Source organism: Oncorhynchus kisutch, linkage group LG22 (assembly GCF_002021735.2).
Source record: "Oncorhynchus kisutch isolate 150728-3 linkage group LG22, Okis_V2, whole genome shotgun sequence".
Classification (NCBI taxonomy): domain Eukaryota; kingdom Metazoa; phylum Chordata; class Actinopteri; order Salmoniformes; family Salmonidae; genus Oncorhynchus; species Oncorhynchus kisutch.
In genome coordinates this window covers 56,167,224-56,188,496 of record NC_034195.2, presented here as the reverse complement: position 1 = coordinate 56,188,496, position 21,273 = coordinate 56,167,224, and the positions used below count along the sequence as shown (strand labels likewise).

The window sequence follows — 21,273 nt, the reverse complement described above, 5'->3', positions numbered from 1 at the left end:
TCCATCCACCTACCCACCACCCACCAACCACCTACCTACCTACCTACCTACCTACCCACCCATCCATCCACCTACCCATCCACCTACCCACCACCCACCCACCACCTACCTACCTACCTACCTACCTACCCACCCACCACCTACCTACCTACCTACCTACCTACCTACCCACCCACCCACCCACCTACCTACCTACCCACCTACCCACCTACCACCTACCTACCCACCTACCTACCTACCCACCTACCCACCTACCCACCCACCTACCTACCTACCCACCACCCACCCACCACCTACCTACCTACCTACCCACCCACCCACCTACCTACCTACCTACCTACCTACCTACCTACCTACCTACCCACCCACCCACCCACCCACCACCTACCTACCCACCCACCCACCACCTACCTACCTACCCACCCACCCACCACCTACCTACCTACCCACCCACCACCTACCTACCCACCCACCACCCACCCACCACCTACCTACCTACCCACCACCCACCACCTACCCACCTACCCACCTACCCACCACCCACCCACCACCTACCTACCCACCCACCCACCTACCTACCTACCTACCTACCTACCTACCTACCTACCTACCTACCTACCCACCCACCCACCCACCCACCACCTACCTACCCACCCACCCACCACCTACCTACCTACCCACCCACCCACCACCTACCTACCTACCTACCTACCTACCTACCCACCCACCACCTACCTACCCACCCACCACCCACCCACCACCTACCTACCTACCCACCACCCACCACCTACCCACCTACCCACCTACCCACCACCTACCTACCTACCTACCCACCCACCACCTACCTACCCACCCACCACCCACCCACCACCTACCTACCTACCCACCCACCCACCACCTACCTACCTACCCACCCACCCACCACCTACCTACCCACCACCAACCCACCCACCCACCCACCCACCCACCTACCTACCTACCCACCCACCCACCCACCCACCCACCCACCACCTACCTACCCACCCACCCACCCACCCACCTACCTACCCACCACCCACCACCCACCTACCCACCCACCCACCACCTACCTACCCACCCACCCACCACCTACCTACCCACCACCCACCTACCCACCACCCACCACCCACCTACCCATCCACCCGCCCTCCCACCTACCCTCCTACCTACCAACCCACCCACCCAGTTTACAGCTATTTAGGCAAGATAAGACTTTATAAGGGTTTGTACCTGCTCGTGTAAAGTCTTACAATGCATTATAACTGCAAGCTGTTACCACATGGAATGAATAACTCAATGAGAATGTAATGGTAGGCCAATACAACAAGGGGACGAGAATAGACAGTAGAGATGGTAGGATCCTTATGTGGATCCAATATAGAATAGACAGTTTGAGTTTATTTTTATTTTTACAGGGACAGTGCACATTAATCAACATTTCAGTAAAAGTGCCGGTTTTAGCCAACCAGCTAATTTTCAACCGCAGTCCCTGGGCAGGTTATTAAAAACAATTACAATATAGACAATAGCAACATAGAACAAGCAAGACATAGCAACATAGGACAAGCAAGACGTAGCATACAGACAGAGCAGCATAAAACAAAAAGCAGCAAGACAAAATTCATAAAAGCAACAAAGTGTTTCCACACCTCACAAGCTACAGACAACATGGAGAGTGGCAACACACAGCTAGGGACCATGTTCACAAATCTGATTGACCTTTAGCCATGTCTTCAAGCATTTGGTGAAAGTGTGATATGTGGTGCAGTTGTGTGTCTGATGGCAGTGTATTCCAGACATGGGAAGCTCTCACAGAGAATGCAGATTTACTAAAGGTGCTTTTCCTTAGGGGAACTATACAGTCACCTCTCATGGCAGACCTTGTGGATCTGCTGCCATATGTCTGGGTTTTCTGTTTAACAAAAATATTGAGTGGAGGGGGAGCCAGGCCATTGAGGATCTCGAATACAAGACATGCGTCGGTGTATTGCACAAGATTTTCCCAACTCAAGAGCTCATGCTTTCTAAGGATGTGACAATGATGATGGCTATTGGGCTTCCTATCAAGCACTTTGAGAGCCTGTTTGTAGACAGACTGAATAGGTTTTAATGTTGTACAGCAAGCTTGGGCCCAACTAGTCAAGCAGTATGTTAAGTGGGGGAGTATCATAGATTTGAAGTACAGTTTTGCTACCTCTGTAGTCAAACAATTTCGTATAAATCGGAAATTAGCTAGGTTGAATTTGGTTATTTGAATTACCTTTTTCACATGCTTTTTAAAAGAGAGGTTGGAATCAAGTATGATGCCAATTAAAATCGGATACCACCTGGAGCTTCTCCCCTGACACATAGACATCTGGCTCAGTAGCATCTGTTGCCCTCTTTGTGAAGAACATGCAAACAGTTTTTTTCACATTGAGATGCAAACACGAGTCACTGAGCCACTTTGTAACCTGGACCATTACAGTAGTGAGTTCTTGTGCAGCTTGTTGTTTGCTCTTTGCATGCACATATATCACTGTATCATCTGCATACATTTGAACTTCAGACCCAGTACAGACAGAAGGCAGATCATTAATGTACAGGCTGAACAGGAGGGGCCCCAGTATTGACCCTTGGGGCACGCCCACATCATAGCTACGAGTGGGCGACAGCTCATTGCTCACTCTGACACACTGAGTTCTGCCTTCAAGGTATGATTTCATCCATCTCAAGGCATCAGGGGAAAAGTTGAACTTGGACAATTTTGTGATGAGAATCTCATGGTTAACAGTATCAAAAGCCTTCCTTAGGTCCAGAAACACAGCCCCAAACAGCACCCCCTTTGTCCATCTTGGACTTCATTTTCCAGAAGAAAGCAGTTGGCCGTTTCTGTGGAGTGTTTCGCTCTGAAGCCAAACTGCATGGAGTGTAATGTGAAGGGGCTGTTGTTGAGGTGGGCAATCAGTTGTTCTGCTACACACTTTTCAACAACCTTTGACACCACAGGTAATATACTAATGGGCCTGTAGTTACTCACGTTAGCAGGGTCGCCTGATTTAAAGATGGCCGTTATTCTGGCCGACTTCCATACCCTTGGAAACACACCGAGACCAATAGATGTGTTGGTGACCTTAGTAATGGGGCCAATGAGTGACTCTTTGTAGTTTTTAAGAAAGGTAGAGTCCATCCAAAACACATCTTTGGCTTTAGAGTTCTTTAGTGAGCTAATCACCTTGTTCACCTTTGACTCAGAAACCTCCCTTATGATGAAGACAGGTTGAGTGTCATTCACTAGCACTGAGCCCAAGAAACAAGTGGAGGGGTTCTGTGTCAGTACCCTGACAGAGTCAATAAAGTAGGAATTGAAGGCTATTGCTATTTCGACTGCATCCTGTGTTAGATTGTTATTCACCATGATTTCTAGTCTTTTTGCAGTGTTACTATGGTCTTTCCCTGTTAACTTTTTTAGATTCTCCCATATCAATTTAGAATTTCCCCTTTGCTTCACCAATTATGTTAATAAAAAAAGTTTGCCTTGGCCTGTCTGATTTCTTTCATCACCTTATTTCTCAACATGGTAAACCTACGTCTGTCATGCTCTAATTTAGATTTTAGGGCTATTTTTAGAGCATAATGTCGTTCTTTCATCAGTTACCAGATTTCTCCATTTAGCCAAGGAAGAGTGCTCTTTTGGCCAGGTTTGGATTTGATTTTCTTTAGGAAGCCATTTATTGTAGTCTGGATTGTGGATAGAAAAACCTGACTATCAGCTTCCACGTCTGTATAGGACATGAGATCATTCCAGTTTATTCCCTTAATTGCTTTTTCAAAATTATTTAATTCACTCTTAGGTATTCTGAGTTGATCCGGCTTTCTAACAGTAGAGAGGTTAAACCTGCTCTTAGACAGCTTTCTGGCTATAAGTGTCAGATTATGATCAGACAGCCCAGTAACCATATTGAATGATTTAGTCACTCTCTGGTTTATTACTGAACACCAAATCAATCTGTGTTTTAGAGCAACAAGTCACCCTGGTTGGCCCTTTAACTAGCTGTGTAAGGTCAAAGGTATTAGTGATCCGTTTGAGGGTTTTCCTACAACACTTGTCTTCATAATTAATGTTAAAATCTCCCATTAAGATGACCTCTTTCCCAAAATCACATTCCCTAAGCATGGTATTAAACTGATCAAAAAACACACTTTTGGTGGAAGGTGGCCTATACATTCCAATGAGGGTAAAAGACATTTGGGGAGACAGTGTAACGTTCAGGCCGATACATTCTAGTTCATTATCACATGACCACTCAATTTGTTTACATCGGATATGTTCTTTAATGTAAATCATCAGACCCCCTCCTCTTCCTTCAATCCTGTCTCTCCTGAAAACCTGGTAGCCAGGCACAATCAAAGCAGCATATGGGGAGTTTTTATGGAGCCATGTCTCTGAGAGGCAGAGAAAGTCAAGGTTGGAGTCTGTGAGTAGATGTAGAAATTGGTTACTTTTTGGAATGACACTAGGAATGTTCAAGTGCCCCCCTAGTAGTCCCTTGGGCTTAGCTCATTGGTAAAAAGTTACATTTTCTGTGTTTTCTGATGGCTGACAGTAGAGATGGTAGGATCCTTATGCGGATCCAATATAGAATAGACAGTAGAGATGGTAGGATCCTTATGCGGATCCAATATAGAATAGACAGTAGAGATGGTAGGATCCTTATGCGGATCCAATATAGAATAGACAGTAGAGATGGTAGGATCCTTATGTGGATCCAATATAGAATAGACAGTAGAGATGGTAGGATCCTTATGTGGGTCCAATATAGAATAGACAGTAGAGATGGTAGGATCCTTATGCGGATCCAATATAGAATAGACAGTAGAGATGGTAGGATCCTTATGTGGGTCCAATATAGAATAGACAGTAGAGATGGTAGGATCCTTATGTGGATCCAATATAGAATAGACAGTAGAGATGGTAGGATCCTTATGTGGATCCAATATAGAATAGACAGTAGAGATGGTAGGATCCTTATGTGGATCCACTATTGACCACACGGGGGCAGAATTGATCCATATTTCAACACTAGGTCACAGTGACCCTTCCATTTTGCAGTTCCATCTCTCTTACCAATCCTCCTCCATCTCTCTAAATATCTTACAGGTTGTTTTTCCATCGTTCTAAATGGTTCTATTCGGTCTGGATCGCCGATAGAGAAACGTAACGGTCCTGTGAATGCCGTCTCCACTAAAGCGAGAACAGTGTCTTTACATTTAAATCACGCTGTAATACAGGACTTCATTCCACTCTCTCTTACTGATTCTCCTCTATCAAGTCAATTCAAGGGGCTTTATTGGCATGGGAAACATGTGTTAACATTGCCAAAGCAAGTGAGGTAGATAATATACAAAAGTGAAATGAAAAATAAAAATGAACAGTAAACATTACACATACAGAAATAATAATATCTATCTATCTCTCTTACTGAATCTCCTCTATCTATCTCTTACTGATTCACCTCTATCTCTTACTGAATCTCCTCTATCTATCTCTTACTAATTCACCTCTATCTCTTACTGTTTGTCCTCTGTCTATCTCTTACTGTTTGTCCTCTATCTATCTCTTACTAATTCACCTCTATCTCTTACTGTTTGTCCTCTGTCTATCTCATACTGATTCACCTCTATCTCTTACTGTTTGTCCTCTGTCTATCTCATACTGATTCACCTATATCTCTTACTGAATCTCCTCTATCTATCTCTTACTGTTTGTCCTCTGTCTATCTCATACTGATTCTCCTCCATCTCTTACTGAATCTCCTCTATCTATCTCTTACTGTTTGTCCTCTGTCTATCTCATACTGATTCTCCTCCATCTCTTACTGAATCTCCTCTATCTATCTCTTACTGTTTGTCCTCTGTCTATCTCATACTGATTCTCCTCCATCTCTTACTGAATCTCCTCTATCTATCTCTTACTGTTTGTCCTCTGTCTATCTCATACTGATTCTCCTCCATCTCTTTAAATCTCTTACCAATTCTCCCAGCATCTTGAAGCTGAATCTTCAACATCTCCATAGGAGTCGTGACGATAACCTGTGACGATAAACAGAAATACAAGATGAAAAACCACTATATCTGACAGGAACATTTGGTCAAGTGTGATAACCAGGGGTATATATAACCAGAACCAGAACACTATAACAATATAGAACACTATAACACTATAGAACACTATAGAACACTATAACAATATAACAATATAGAACACTATAACAATATAGAACACTATAACAATATAGAACACTATAACAATATAACAATATAGAACACTATAACAATATAGAACACTATAACAATATAGAACACTATAACAATATAACAATATAAAACACTATAACAATATAGAACACTATAACAATATAGAACACTATAACAATATAGAACACTATAACAATATAAAACACTATAACAATATAGAACACTATAACAATATAGAACACTATAACACTAACAATATAGAACACTATAGAACACTATAACACTATAGAACACTATAACAATATAGAACACTATAGAACACTATAACAATATAGAACACTATAACAATATAGAACACTATAACACTAACAATATAGAACACTATAGAACACTATAACACTAACAATATAGAACACTATAGAACACTATAACACTAACAATATAGAACACTATAGAACACTATAACACTATAGAACACTATAGAACACTATAACACTATAGAACACTATAACAATATAGAACACTATAGAACACTATAGAACACTATAAAACTATAGAACACTATAACAATATAGAACACTATAACACTATAGAACACTATAACAATATAGAACACTATAACAATATAGAACACTATAACAATATAGAACACTATAACAATATAGAACACTATAACAATATAGAACACTATAACAATATAGAACACTATAACAATATAGAACACTATAACAATATAGAACACTATAACAATATAGAACACTATAACAATATAGAACACTATAACAATATAGAACACTATAACAATATAGAACACTATAACAATATAGAACACTATAGAACACTACAACACTATAGAACACTATAACACTATAACAATATAGAACACTATAACACTATAACAATATAGAACACTATAACAATATAGAACACTATAACACTATAGAACACTATAACATTATAGAACACTATAGAACACTATAACACTATAACAATATAGAACACTATAACAATATAGAACACTATAACAATATAACAATATAGAACACTATAACACTATAACACTATAACAATATAGAACACTATAACAATATAGAACACTATAACACTATATCAATAAAGAACACTATAACACATTAGAACACTATAACAATATAACAATATAGAACACTATAACAATATAGAACACTATAACACTATAGAACACTATAACATTATAGAACACTATAGAACACTATAACACTATAACAATATAGAACACTATAACAATATAGAACACTATAACAATATAACAATATAGAACACTATAACACTATAACACTATAACAATATAGAACACTATAACAATATAGAACACTATAACACTATATCAATAAAGAACACTATAACACATTAGAACACTATAACAATATAACAATATAGAACACTATAACACTAACAATATAGAACACTATAACACTAACAATATAGAACACTATAACACTAACAATATAGAACACTATAACACTAACAATATAGAACACTATAGAACACTATAACACTATAGAACACTATAACAATATAGAACACTATAGAACACTATAACAATATAGAACACTATAGAACACTATAACAATATAGAACACTATAACAATATAGAACACTATAACACTAACAATATAGAACACTATAACAATATAGAACACTATAACAATATAGAACACTATAACAATATAGAACACTATAACACTATAGAACACTATAACAATATAGAACACTATAGAACACTATAACAATATAGAACACTATAGAACACTATAACAATATAGAACACTATAACAATATAGAACACTATAACACTAACAATATAGAACACTATAACAATATAGAACACTATAACAATATAGAACACTATAACAATATAGAACAATATAACACTATAACACTATAACACTATAACAATATAGAACACTATAACAATATAGAACACTATAACACTATATCAATAAAGAACACTATAACACATTAGAACACTATAACAATATAACAATATAGAACACTATAACACTAACAATATAGAACACTATAACACTAACAATATAGAACACTATAACACTAACAATATAGAACACTATAACACTAACAATATAGAACACTATAACACTAACAATATAGAACACTATAGAACACTATAACACTATAGAACACTATAACAATATAGAACACTATAGAACACTATAACAATATAGAACACTATAGAACACTATAGAACACTATAACACTAACAATATAGAACACTATAACAATATAGAACACTATAACACTATAGAACACTATAACAATATAGAACACTATAGAACACTATAACAATATAGAACACTATAACAATATAGAACACTATAACACTAACAATATAGAACACTATAACAATATAGAACACTATAACAATATAGAACAATATAACACTATAACACTATAACACTATAACAATATAGAACACTATAACACTATAACACTATAACAATATAGAACACTATAACAATATAGAACACTATAACACTATATCAATAAAGAACACTATAACACATTAGAACACTATAACAATATAACAATATAGAACACTATAACACTAACAATATAGAACACTATAACACTAACAATATAGAACACTATAACACTAACAATATAGAACACTATAACACTAACAATATAGAACACTATAGAACACTATAACACTATAGAACACTATAACAATATAGAACACTATAGAACACTATAACAATATAGAACACTATAACAATATAACAATATAGAACACTATAACAATATAGAACACTATAACAATATAGAACACTATAACAATATAGAACACTATAACAATATAGAACACTATAACAATATAGAACACTATAACAATATAGAACACTATAACAATATAGAACACTATAACACTATAACACTATAACAATATAGAACACTATAACACTATAACAATATAGAACACTATAACAATATAGAACACTATAACACTAACAATATAGAACACTATAACACTAACAATATAGAACACTATAGAACACTATAACACTATAGAACACTATAACAATATAGAACACTATAGAACACTATAACAATATAGAACACTATAACAATATAACAATATAGAACACTATAACAATATAGAACACTATAACAATATAGAACACTATAACAATATAGAACACTATAACAATATAGAACACTATAACAATATAGAACACTATAACAATATAGAACACTATAACCAATATAGAACACTATAACAATATAGAACACTATAACACTATAACACTATAACAATATAGAACACTATAACACTATAACAATATAGAACACTATAACAATATAGAACACTATAACACTATAGAACACTATAACACTATAGAACACTATAGAACACTATAACACTATAACAATATAGAACACTATAACAATATAGAACACTATAACAATATAGAACACTATAACAATATAGAACACTATAACACTATAACACTATAACACTATAACATATAGAACACTATAAACAATATAGAACACTATAACAATAAGAACACTATAACAGCTATAACACATAACACTATAACATTATAACACTATAACAATATAGAACACTATAACACTATAACAATATAGAACACTATAACAATATAGAACACTATAACAATATAGAACACTATAACACTATAACACTATAACAATATAGAACACTATAACACTATAACACTATAACACTATAACAATATAGAACACTATAACAATATAACAATATAGAACACTATAACAATATAGAACACTATAACACTATAACACTATAACAATATAGAACACTATAACAATATAGAACACTATAACACTATAAACACTATAACATTATAACACTATAACAATATAGAACACTATAACACTATAACAATATAGAACACTATAACAATATAGAACACTATAACAATATAGAACACTATAACACTATAACAATATAGAACACTATAACAATATAGAACACTATAACACTATAACACTATAACAATATAGAACACTATAACAATATAGAACACTATAGAACACTATAGAACACTATAGAACACTATAGAACACTATAACAATATAACAATATAGAACACTATAACAATATAGAACACTATAACACTATAACAATATAGAACACTATAACAATATAGAACACTATAACACTATAACAATATAACAATATAGAAGACTATAACTATATAGAACACAATAAGAACACTATACAATATAACAATATAGAACACTATAACAAATTAGAACACTATAACAATATAAAACACTATAACAATATAGAACACTATAACAATATAACAATATAGAACACTATAACAATATAGAACACTATAACAATATAGAACACTATAACACTATAACAATATAGAACACTATAACAATATAGAACACTATAACAATATAGAACACTATAACACTATAACACTATAACATTATAACACTATAACAATATAGAACACTATAACACTATAACAATATAGAACACTATAACAATATAGAACACTATAACAATATAGAACACTATAACACTATAACACTATAACAATATAACACTATAACATCTATAACACTATACCTATAACACTATAACAATATAGAACACTATAACAATATAACAATATAGAACACTATAACAATATAGAACACTATAACACTATAACACTATAACAATATAGAACACTATAACAATATAGAACACTATAACACTATAACAATATAGAACACTATAACACTATAGAACACTATAACAATATAACAATATAGAACACTATAACACTATAACAATATAGAACACTATAACAATATAGAACACTATAACACTAATAACACTATAACAATATAGAACACTATAACAATATAGAACACTATAGAACCACTAGAACACTATAGAACACTATAGAACACTATAACAATATAACATATAGAACACTATAACAATATAGAACACTATAACACTATAACAATATAGAACACTATAACAAGATAGAACACTATACACTATAACAATATAACAATATAGAAGACTATAACATATAGAACACTATAACAATATAGAACACTATAACAAATAACAATATAGAACACTATAACAATATAGAACACTATAACAATATAAAACACTATAACAATATAGATACACTATAACAATATAACAATATAGAACACTATAACAATATAGAACACTATAACCAATATAGAACACTATAACAATAATAAACAATATAGAACACTATAACAATATAGAACACTATAACTATATAGAACACTATAACAATATAGAACACTATAACAATATAACAATATAGAACACTATAACAATATAACAATATAAAACACTATAACAATATAGAACACTATAACAATATAGAACACTATAACACTAACAATATAGAACACTATAACAATATAGAACACTATAACAATATAGAACACTATAACACTAACAATATAGAACACTATAACAATTATAGAACACTATAACAATATAGAACACTATAAACACTATAACAATATAGAACACTATAACAATATAGAACACTATACAATATAACAAAATAGAACACTATAACAATATAGAACACTATAACAATATAGAACACTAACAATATAGAACACTATAACAATATAGAACACTATAACAATATAGAACACTATAACAATATAACAATATAGAACACTATAACAATATAGAACACTATAACACTATAACAATATAGAACACTATAACAATATAGAACACTATAACAATATAGAACACTATAGAACACTATAGAACACACAACACTATAGAACACTATAACACTATAACAATAAGAACACTATAACACTATAACAATATAGAACACTATAAAATATAGAACACTATAACACTATAACAATATAGAACACCCTATAACAATATAACAATATAGAACACTATAACAATATAGAACACTATAACACTATAACACTATAACAATATAGAACACTATAACAATATAGAACACTATAACACTATAACAATATAGAACACTATAACACTATAGAACACTATAACAATATAGAACACTATAACACTATAGAACACTATAACAATATAGAACACTATAACACTATAGAAACACTATAAACAATATAGAACACTATAACAATATAGAACACTATACATCATAGACAACTATAGAACAAACAATATAGAACACTATAACAATATAGAACACTATAACACTATAGAACACTATAACAATATAGAACACTATAACAATATAGAACACTATAACAATATAGAACACTATAACACTATAACAATATAGAACACTATAACAATATAGAACACTATAACACTATAACAATATAACAATATAGAAGACTATAACTATATAGAAAACTATAACAATATAGAACACTATAACAATATAAAAATATAGAACACTATAACAATATAACAATATAAAACACTATAACAATATAGAACACTATAACACTAACAATATAGAACACTATAACAATATAGAACACTATAACAATATAGAACACTATAACACTAACAATATAGAACACTATAACAATATAGAACACTATAACAATATAGAACACTATAACAATATAGAACACTATAACACTATAACAATATAGAACACTATAACAATATAGAACACTATAACAATATAACAATATAGAACACTATAACAATATAGAACACTATAACAATATAGAACACTAACAATATAGAACACTATAACAATATAGAACACTATAACAATATAGAACACTATAACAATATAACAATATAGAACACTATAACAATATAGAACACTATAACACTATAACACTATAACAATATAGAACACTATAACAATATAGAACACTATAGAACACTATAGAACACTACAACACTATAGAACACTATAACACTATAACAATATAGAACACTATAACACTATAACAATATAGAACACTATAACAATATAGAACACTATAACACTATAACAATATAGAACACTATAACAATATAACAATATAGAACACTATAACAATATAGAACACTAGAACACTATAACAATATAGAACACTATAACAATATAGAACACTAACAATATAGAACACTATAACAATATAGAACACTATAACAATATAGAACACTATAACAATATAACAATATAGAACACTATAACAATATAGAACACTATAACACTATAACAATATAGAACACTATAACAATATAGAACACTATAACAATATAGAACACTATAGAACACTATAGAACACTACAACACTATAGAACACTATAACACTATAACAAATAGAACACTATAACACTATAACAATATAGAACACTATAACAATATAGAACACTATAACACATAACAATATAGAACACTATAACAATATAACAATATAGAAACACTATAACCAATATAGAACACTATAACACTATAACACTATAACAATATAGAACACTATAACAATATAGAACACTATAACACTATAAACAATATAGAACACTATAACACTATAGAACACTATAAAACAATATAGAACACTTAACATATAGAACACTTATAACAACTATAGAACACTATAACAATATAGAACACTATAACAATATAGAACACTATAACAATATAGAACACTATAACATATATAAGCACTATAACAATATAGAACACTATACACAATAGAACACTATAACAATATAGAACACTATACAATATAGAACACTATAACAATATAGAACACTATAGACACTATAATAACAATATAGAACAACTATACAATATAGAACACTATAACACTATAACAATATAACAATATAGAAGACTATAACTATATAGAAAAACTATAACAATATAGAACACTATAACAATATAAAAATATGACACTATAACAATATAGACAATATAAAACACTATAACATATAGAACATATAACCTAACAATATAGAACACTATAACAATATAGAACACTATAAGCATCTAGACAATATAGAAACACTATAACAATAATAGAACACATTAAAATATAGAAACACTATAACAAATATAGAACACTATAACACTATAACAATATAGAACACTATAACAATATAGAACACCTATACACAATATAACAATATAGAACACTATAACAATATAGAACACTATAACAATATAGAACACTAACAATATAGAACACTATAACAATATAGAACACTATAACAATATAGAACACTATAACAATATAACAATATAGAACACTATAACAATATAGAACACTATAACACTATAACACTATAACAATATAGAACACTATAACAATATAGAACACTATAGAACACTAATTATAACACTACAACACTATAGAACACTATAAACACTATAACAATATAGAACACTATAACACTATAACAATATAGAACACTATAACAATATAGAACACTATAACACTATAACAATATAGAACACTATAACAATATAAACAATATAGAACACTATAACAATATAGAACACTAGAACACTATAACAATATAGAACACTATAAACAATATAAACACTATAACACTATACAATATAGAACACTATAACACTATAGAACACTATAACATATAGAACACTATAACACTATAGAACACTATAACAATATAGAACACTATAACACTATGAACACTATAACAATATAGAACACTATAACAATATAGAACACTATAACAATATAGAACACTATAACAATATAGAAACACTATAACAATATAACAATATAGAACACTATAACAATATAGAACACTATAACAATATAGAACACTATAACACTATAGAATACTATAACAATATAGAACACTATATACAATATAGAACACTATAACAATATAGAACACTATAACACTATAACAATATAGAACACTATAACAATATAGAAGCACTATAGAACACTATAGAACACTATAACACTATAGAACACTATAACACTATAACAATATAGAACACTATAACACTATAACAATATAGAACACTATAACAATATAGAACACTATAAACACTAACAATATAGAACACTATAACAATATAACAATATAGAACACTATAACAATATAACAATATAGAACACTATAACAATATAACAATATAGAACACTATAACACTATAGAACACTATAACAATATAGAACACTATAACACTATAGAACACTATAACAATATAGAACACTATAACAATATAGAACACTATAACAATATAGAACACTATAACAATATAGAACACTATAACAATATAGAACACTATAACAATATAGAACACTATAACAATATAGAACACTATAACAATATAGAACACTATAACAATGTAGAACACTATAACACTAACAATATAAAACACTATAACACTATAACAATATAGAACACTAGAACACTACAACACTATAACAATATAGAACACTATAACACTATAGAACACTAGAACAATATAGAACACTAGAACACTACAACACTATAGAACACTATAACACTATAGAACACTATAACAATATAGAACACTACAACACTACAACACTATAGAACCACTATAGAACACTATAGAACACTATAGAACACTATAGAACACTATAACAATATAGAAACACTAGAACACTACAACACTATAGAACACTATAACACTATAGAACACCTATAACAATATAGAACACTATAACAGTATAGAACACTAGAACACTACAACACTATAGAACACTATAACAATATAGAAACACTACAACACTATAGAATACTATAACACTATAGAACACTATAACCACTATAACAATATAGAACACTCGAACACTACAACACTATAGAACACTATAACAATATAGAACACTATAACACTACAACACTATAAAACACTATAGAACACTATAGAACACTATAGAACACTATAACACTATAACAATATAGAACACTAGAACACTACAACACTATAGAACACTATAACAATATAGAACACTAGAACACTACAACACTATAGAACACTATAGAACACTATAGAACACTATAGAACACTAGAACACTACAACACTATAGAACACTATAGAACACTATAGAACCACTATAGAACACTATAGAACACTATAGAACACTATAGAACACTATAACAATATAAACACTAGAACACTACAACACTATAGAACACTATAGAACACTATAGAACACTATAGAACACTAGAACACTACAACACTATAGAACACTTTAGAACACTATAGAACACTATAACAATTTAACAACATATACAAATAACTAATAGCTAGCATAAGCAACTCTACAGTGTAACCAATAGGTCCAGGAGCTAGGCTAGGCTACGGCCTAACATATACAATACCATTAACTAATAGCTAGCATGAGCAACTCTACAGTGTAACCAATAGGTCCAGGAGCTAGGCTAGGCTACGGCCTAACATATACAATACCATTAACTAATAGCTTAGCATTAGCAACTCTACAGTGTAACCAATAGGTCCAGGAGCTAGGCTAGGCTACGGCCTAACATATACAATCCCATTAACTAATAGCTAGCATTAGCAACTCTACAGTGTAACCAATAGGTCCAGGAGCTAGGCTAGGCTACGGCCTAACATATACAATACCATTAACTAAATAGCTAGCATTAGCAACTCTACAGTGTAACCAATAGGTCCAGGAGCTAGGCTAGGCTACGGCCTAACATATACAATCCCATTAACTAATAGCTAGCATTAGCAACTCTACAGTGTAACCAATAGGTCCAGGAGCTAGGCTAGGCTACGGCCTAACATATACAATCCCATTAACTAATAGCTAGCATTAGCAACTCTACAGTGTAACCAATAGGTCCAGGAGCTAGGCTAGGCTACGGCCTAACATATACAATCCCATTAACTAATAGCTAGCATTAGCAACTCTACAGTGTAACCAATAGGTCCAGGAGCTAGGCTAGGCTACGGCCTAACATATACAATCCCATTAACTAATAGCTAGCATTAGCAACTCTACAGTGTAACCAATAGGTCCAGGAGCTAGGCTAGGCTACGGCCTAACATATACAATACCATTAACTAATAGCTAGCATTAGCAACTCTACAGTGTAACCAATAGGTCCAGGAGCTAGGCTAGGCTACGGCCTAACATATACAATCCCATTAACTAATAGCTAGCATTAGCAACTCTACAGTGTAACCAATAGGTCCAGGAGCTAGGCTAGGCTACGGCCTAACATATACAATCCCATTAACTAATAGCTAGCATTAGCAACTCTACAGTGTAACCAATAGGTCCAGGAGCTAGGCTAGGCTACGGCCCTAACATATACAATACCATTAACTAATAGCTAGCATTAGCAACTCTACAGTGTAACCAATAGGTCCAGGAGCTAGGCTAGGCTACGACCTACCGGACATCAATGTGTTAATAGCTAACAACTCACTAGCTCCTATTTGTGTTACAAAGAGCTAGACAACACAACGGATACCATTAACTAATACACACTTGTTTCTCCTGTGTAATCCGGGTTGTAGTAACTGGTTAACAGGATTAAAGGAGAGATGGCCAGTTGGGTTAATACTACTCCTAATCTAATCTAGTGTTCCCTGGGAAGTATTGAGCTAGCTGGCTTCGGCCTAATGGACTACAGGTAGGCTATTACACTATGACACAGATACACACACGCACACAGTCACACACACACACACACACAGTAGTGATGCGTGGGTCAACTGTTTGTTCACAACTGATAATAACTCATCTGCAACCGACTTTAGCCGTTGTGATAATCCCGCACCCAACCCTAACCTGCCATATGTCACGATCGTCCTCTTCTTCTGACGAGGAGTAGCAAGGATCGGACCAAAGTGCAGCGTGGTACGTGTTCATGACGATATTTATTCAACTCAGAACACTAAAACAAAAATAACGAGAATGATACGAAACGAAACAGTCCTGTCTGGTGACATACACAAAGACAGAAAATAACCACCCACGAAATACAATGGAAAACAGGCTCCCTAAATAGGGTTCTCAATCAGGGACAACGATTGACAGCTGCCGCTGATTGAGAACCATACCAGGCCAAACACAGAAATAGCAAATCATAGAAAAACTACCATAGACAACCCACCCAACTCACGCCCTGACCATACTAAAACTAAGACATAACAAAATAACTAAGGTCAGAACGTGACAATATAGGCCTGTAGAAAATGTGCTTTACAGTCAGAAGCCAAAACAAATACTTTTGACAGGTGGGTGCAGGAATTCTTTTTTTAAAGCCTAATTTAAATATGTTTCTGCTCTGCTTATAATTTCAGATATTTTGGTAGGCTATTTGTTAATAATCAACATGTCTGTAATTCTGTCCCAGAAGACTAAATAACCGCAGAATAGTGTCATAAATGGATGTATGCTTCAATCTAAGTGACATCGACAGAGTTCTCAGTCATCTCTGCTTCCCACGCACAGCACACATTTAATGCAATAACTCAAAGAAAATAAATAAGAAAAACAGGAAAGAATTTCTGTGCAAAATGTACAAATGGCATCAGTTTGACTGGGTTTTATGGAAACTAAAAGCAGTGAAAACAACCCAACATGTTTCTGATAAGATTTGAGTTTGACTTGGATGTATATTATATACTATCAGCTGTTATGATGCTGGTAAAGATACCACAGCATCTTTACAGACAGTCCCTAACAACACATTCTTTCTATCTAGATGCTGAAAGAGATACATCATAATTCTACACTTGTGTTCCGAGTCAAAATGTACATTTGGTATATCATTTTACTGCCAGAAATGCTTCCTTTTGAAGGAGTTAATACTATATGAGGCTATATGAGAGATTATAGGCCTATAGTTAATACTATATGAGAGGTTATAAACCTATAGTTAATACTATATGAGAGGTTATAACCTATAGTTAATACTATATGAGAGGTTATAAACCTATAGTTAATACTATATGAGAGGTTATAAACCTATAGTTAATACTATATGAGAGGTTATAAACCTATAGTTAATACTATATGAGAGGTTATAAACCTATAGTTAATACTATATGAGAGGTTATAAACCTATAGTTAATACTATATGAGAGGTTATAAACCTATAGTTAATATTATATGAGAGGTTATAAACCTACAGTCAGGGTTCAGATAGGTTACTGAACATCTGAACAGTACAGCACCTTTGAAGTGCCATAGGCATGTTTGAAGTCCTGACTGTCCAATTGTAATCGCGCCTCACAATCATCACACATCATCATAACAACACAGCCACACTGCTGTCATCCTCTTGTACCACTTCACCAAACATTATTCTGCTCCTCCCTTTTCAAGTCTCCCATTGGGCAGCTTTACTCTTCCTGAATTCAACTCCGCCCCCTTTTTTTTTTATGCCTCAGTGAAGCGACATGAACTTTTTCTGCCCTAGTTCCCGAAAGCGTTTGGTGATTGGCGTGTAAACATGTGTGTTTCGAGTACAGTTAGACTCTAACGCTGAAGCTTCTGCACTAAAGGAAAACCTCAATGTAACATATAGATATTAGCTGAACAAGAACAATGATATATCATTATATGCATTGTTTTCTATTAATTAAACACACCCACCCTTCATCCACACAATATTTCATGACTCTAAACCCGCCTGCACGTGGATATAACCGCAGGGACAGCAGGTTATGAGTCAACCCGTGCATCACTAACACACACACACACACACACACAGTGCTCAGGGTCCAATGACCTGCAAGTCCTTATCTCACTGTTACCACCAGTCCAGAACAGCTGAGCTAATGAATAATTTATTGTCCCGCTGTCTCTGTCTGCGTCTGGCCAGCAGGATTTGTGAATACTACGTAGACCTACTGTAGACTAGACATAGTGGTTATGTAGACCTACTGTAGACTAGACATAGTGGTTATGCTGTGGAGACTAGACATAGTGGTTATGTAGACCTACTGTAGACTAGACATAGTGGTTATGTAGACCTACTGTAGACTAGACATAGTGGTTATGCTGTGGAGACTAGACATAGTGGTTATGCTGTGGAGACCTGTTACATTATCATGAATCAAAACATTTTGCGACCATTAGACAATGTCTAAGAAGCTGTGTTAATTTTCATCTCAGTCCATTAGTTTAGTTCTTTGGAGAACTAGAGAGGTCAACAGAAAGGTCAACAGAGAGGTCAACAGCTGATGCCTAGTAGTGTCTGGGTACACACTGAGGCTGGTCCAAAATACCACCCTATTCCCTAGATAGTGCACTGCCTTTGCACTACGTAGTGCACTGTGCAGGGAATAGGGTGTCCGTTGCAACTCAGATTGAGACAGACTGTGGGGGGAAGATGGCACTTCTGCTGATGGCTGAGGAAGTGTGTGTGTGTGTGTGTGTGTGTGTGTGTGTGTGTGTGTGTGTGTGTGTGTGTGTGTGTGTGTGTGTGTGTGCGTGTGTGTGTGTGTGTGTGTGTGTGTGTGTGTGTGTGTGTGTTCGTGTGTGTGTGTGTGTGTGTGTGTGTGTGTGTGTGTGCGTGTGTGTGTGTGTGTTCGTGTGTGTGTGTGTGTGTGTGTGTGTGTGTGTGTGTGTGCGTGTGTGTGTGTGCGTGTGTGTGTGTGTGTGTGTGTGTGTGTGTGTGTGTGTGTTCGTGTGTGTGTGTGTGTGTGTGTGTATGTGTGTGTGTGTGTGTGTGTGTGTGTGTGTTCGTGTGTGTGTGTGTGTGTGTGTGTGTGTGTGTGTGTGTGTGTGTGTGTGTGTGTGTGTGTGTGTGTGTGTGTGTGTGTGTATGTGTGTGTGTGTGTGTGTTCGTGTGTGTGCTGTAGGCTGTATCTCCAGATGGGGAACAGGATGTATCATTAAGAGAGAACCTATCTTCACTCCCCTGGCATGTACAGTTGAAGTCAGAAGTTTACATACACTAAGTTGACTGTGCTTTTAAAATGCTTGGAATATTCCAGAAAATGTTGTCATGGCTTTAGAAGCTTCTGATAGGCTAATTGACATCATTTGA

The 21,273-nt window shown here is 33.7% G+C and overlaps 1 protein-coding gene across 2 annotated transcripts in view; it reads right to left on the bottom strand.

Annotated features, from left to right (window-relative positions):
- Positions 1 to 21,273, bottom strand: part of slc25a22a (solute carrier family 25 member 22a) — a 141,123-nt gene that overhangs the window by 15,171 nt on the left and 104,679 nt on the right. For both annotated transcript variants that reach the window (XM_031802130.1, XM_031802131.1), the window contains exon 7: positions 6,030 to 6,090. In XM_031802130.1, coding sequence (XP_031657990.1) covers positions 6,030 to 6,090 — 61 coding nt within the window. The remainder of the gene's footprint in view (positions 1 to 6,029; positions 6,091 to 21,273) is intronic.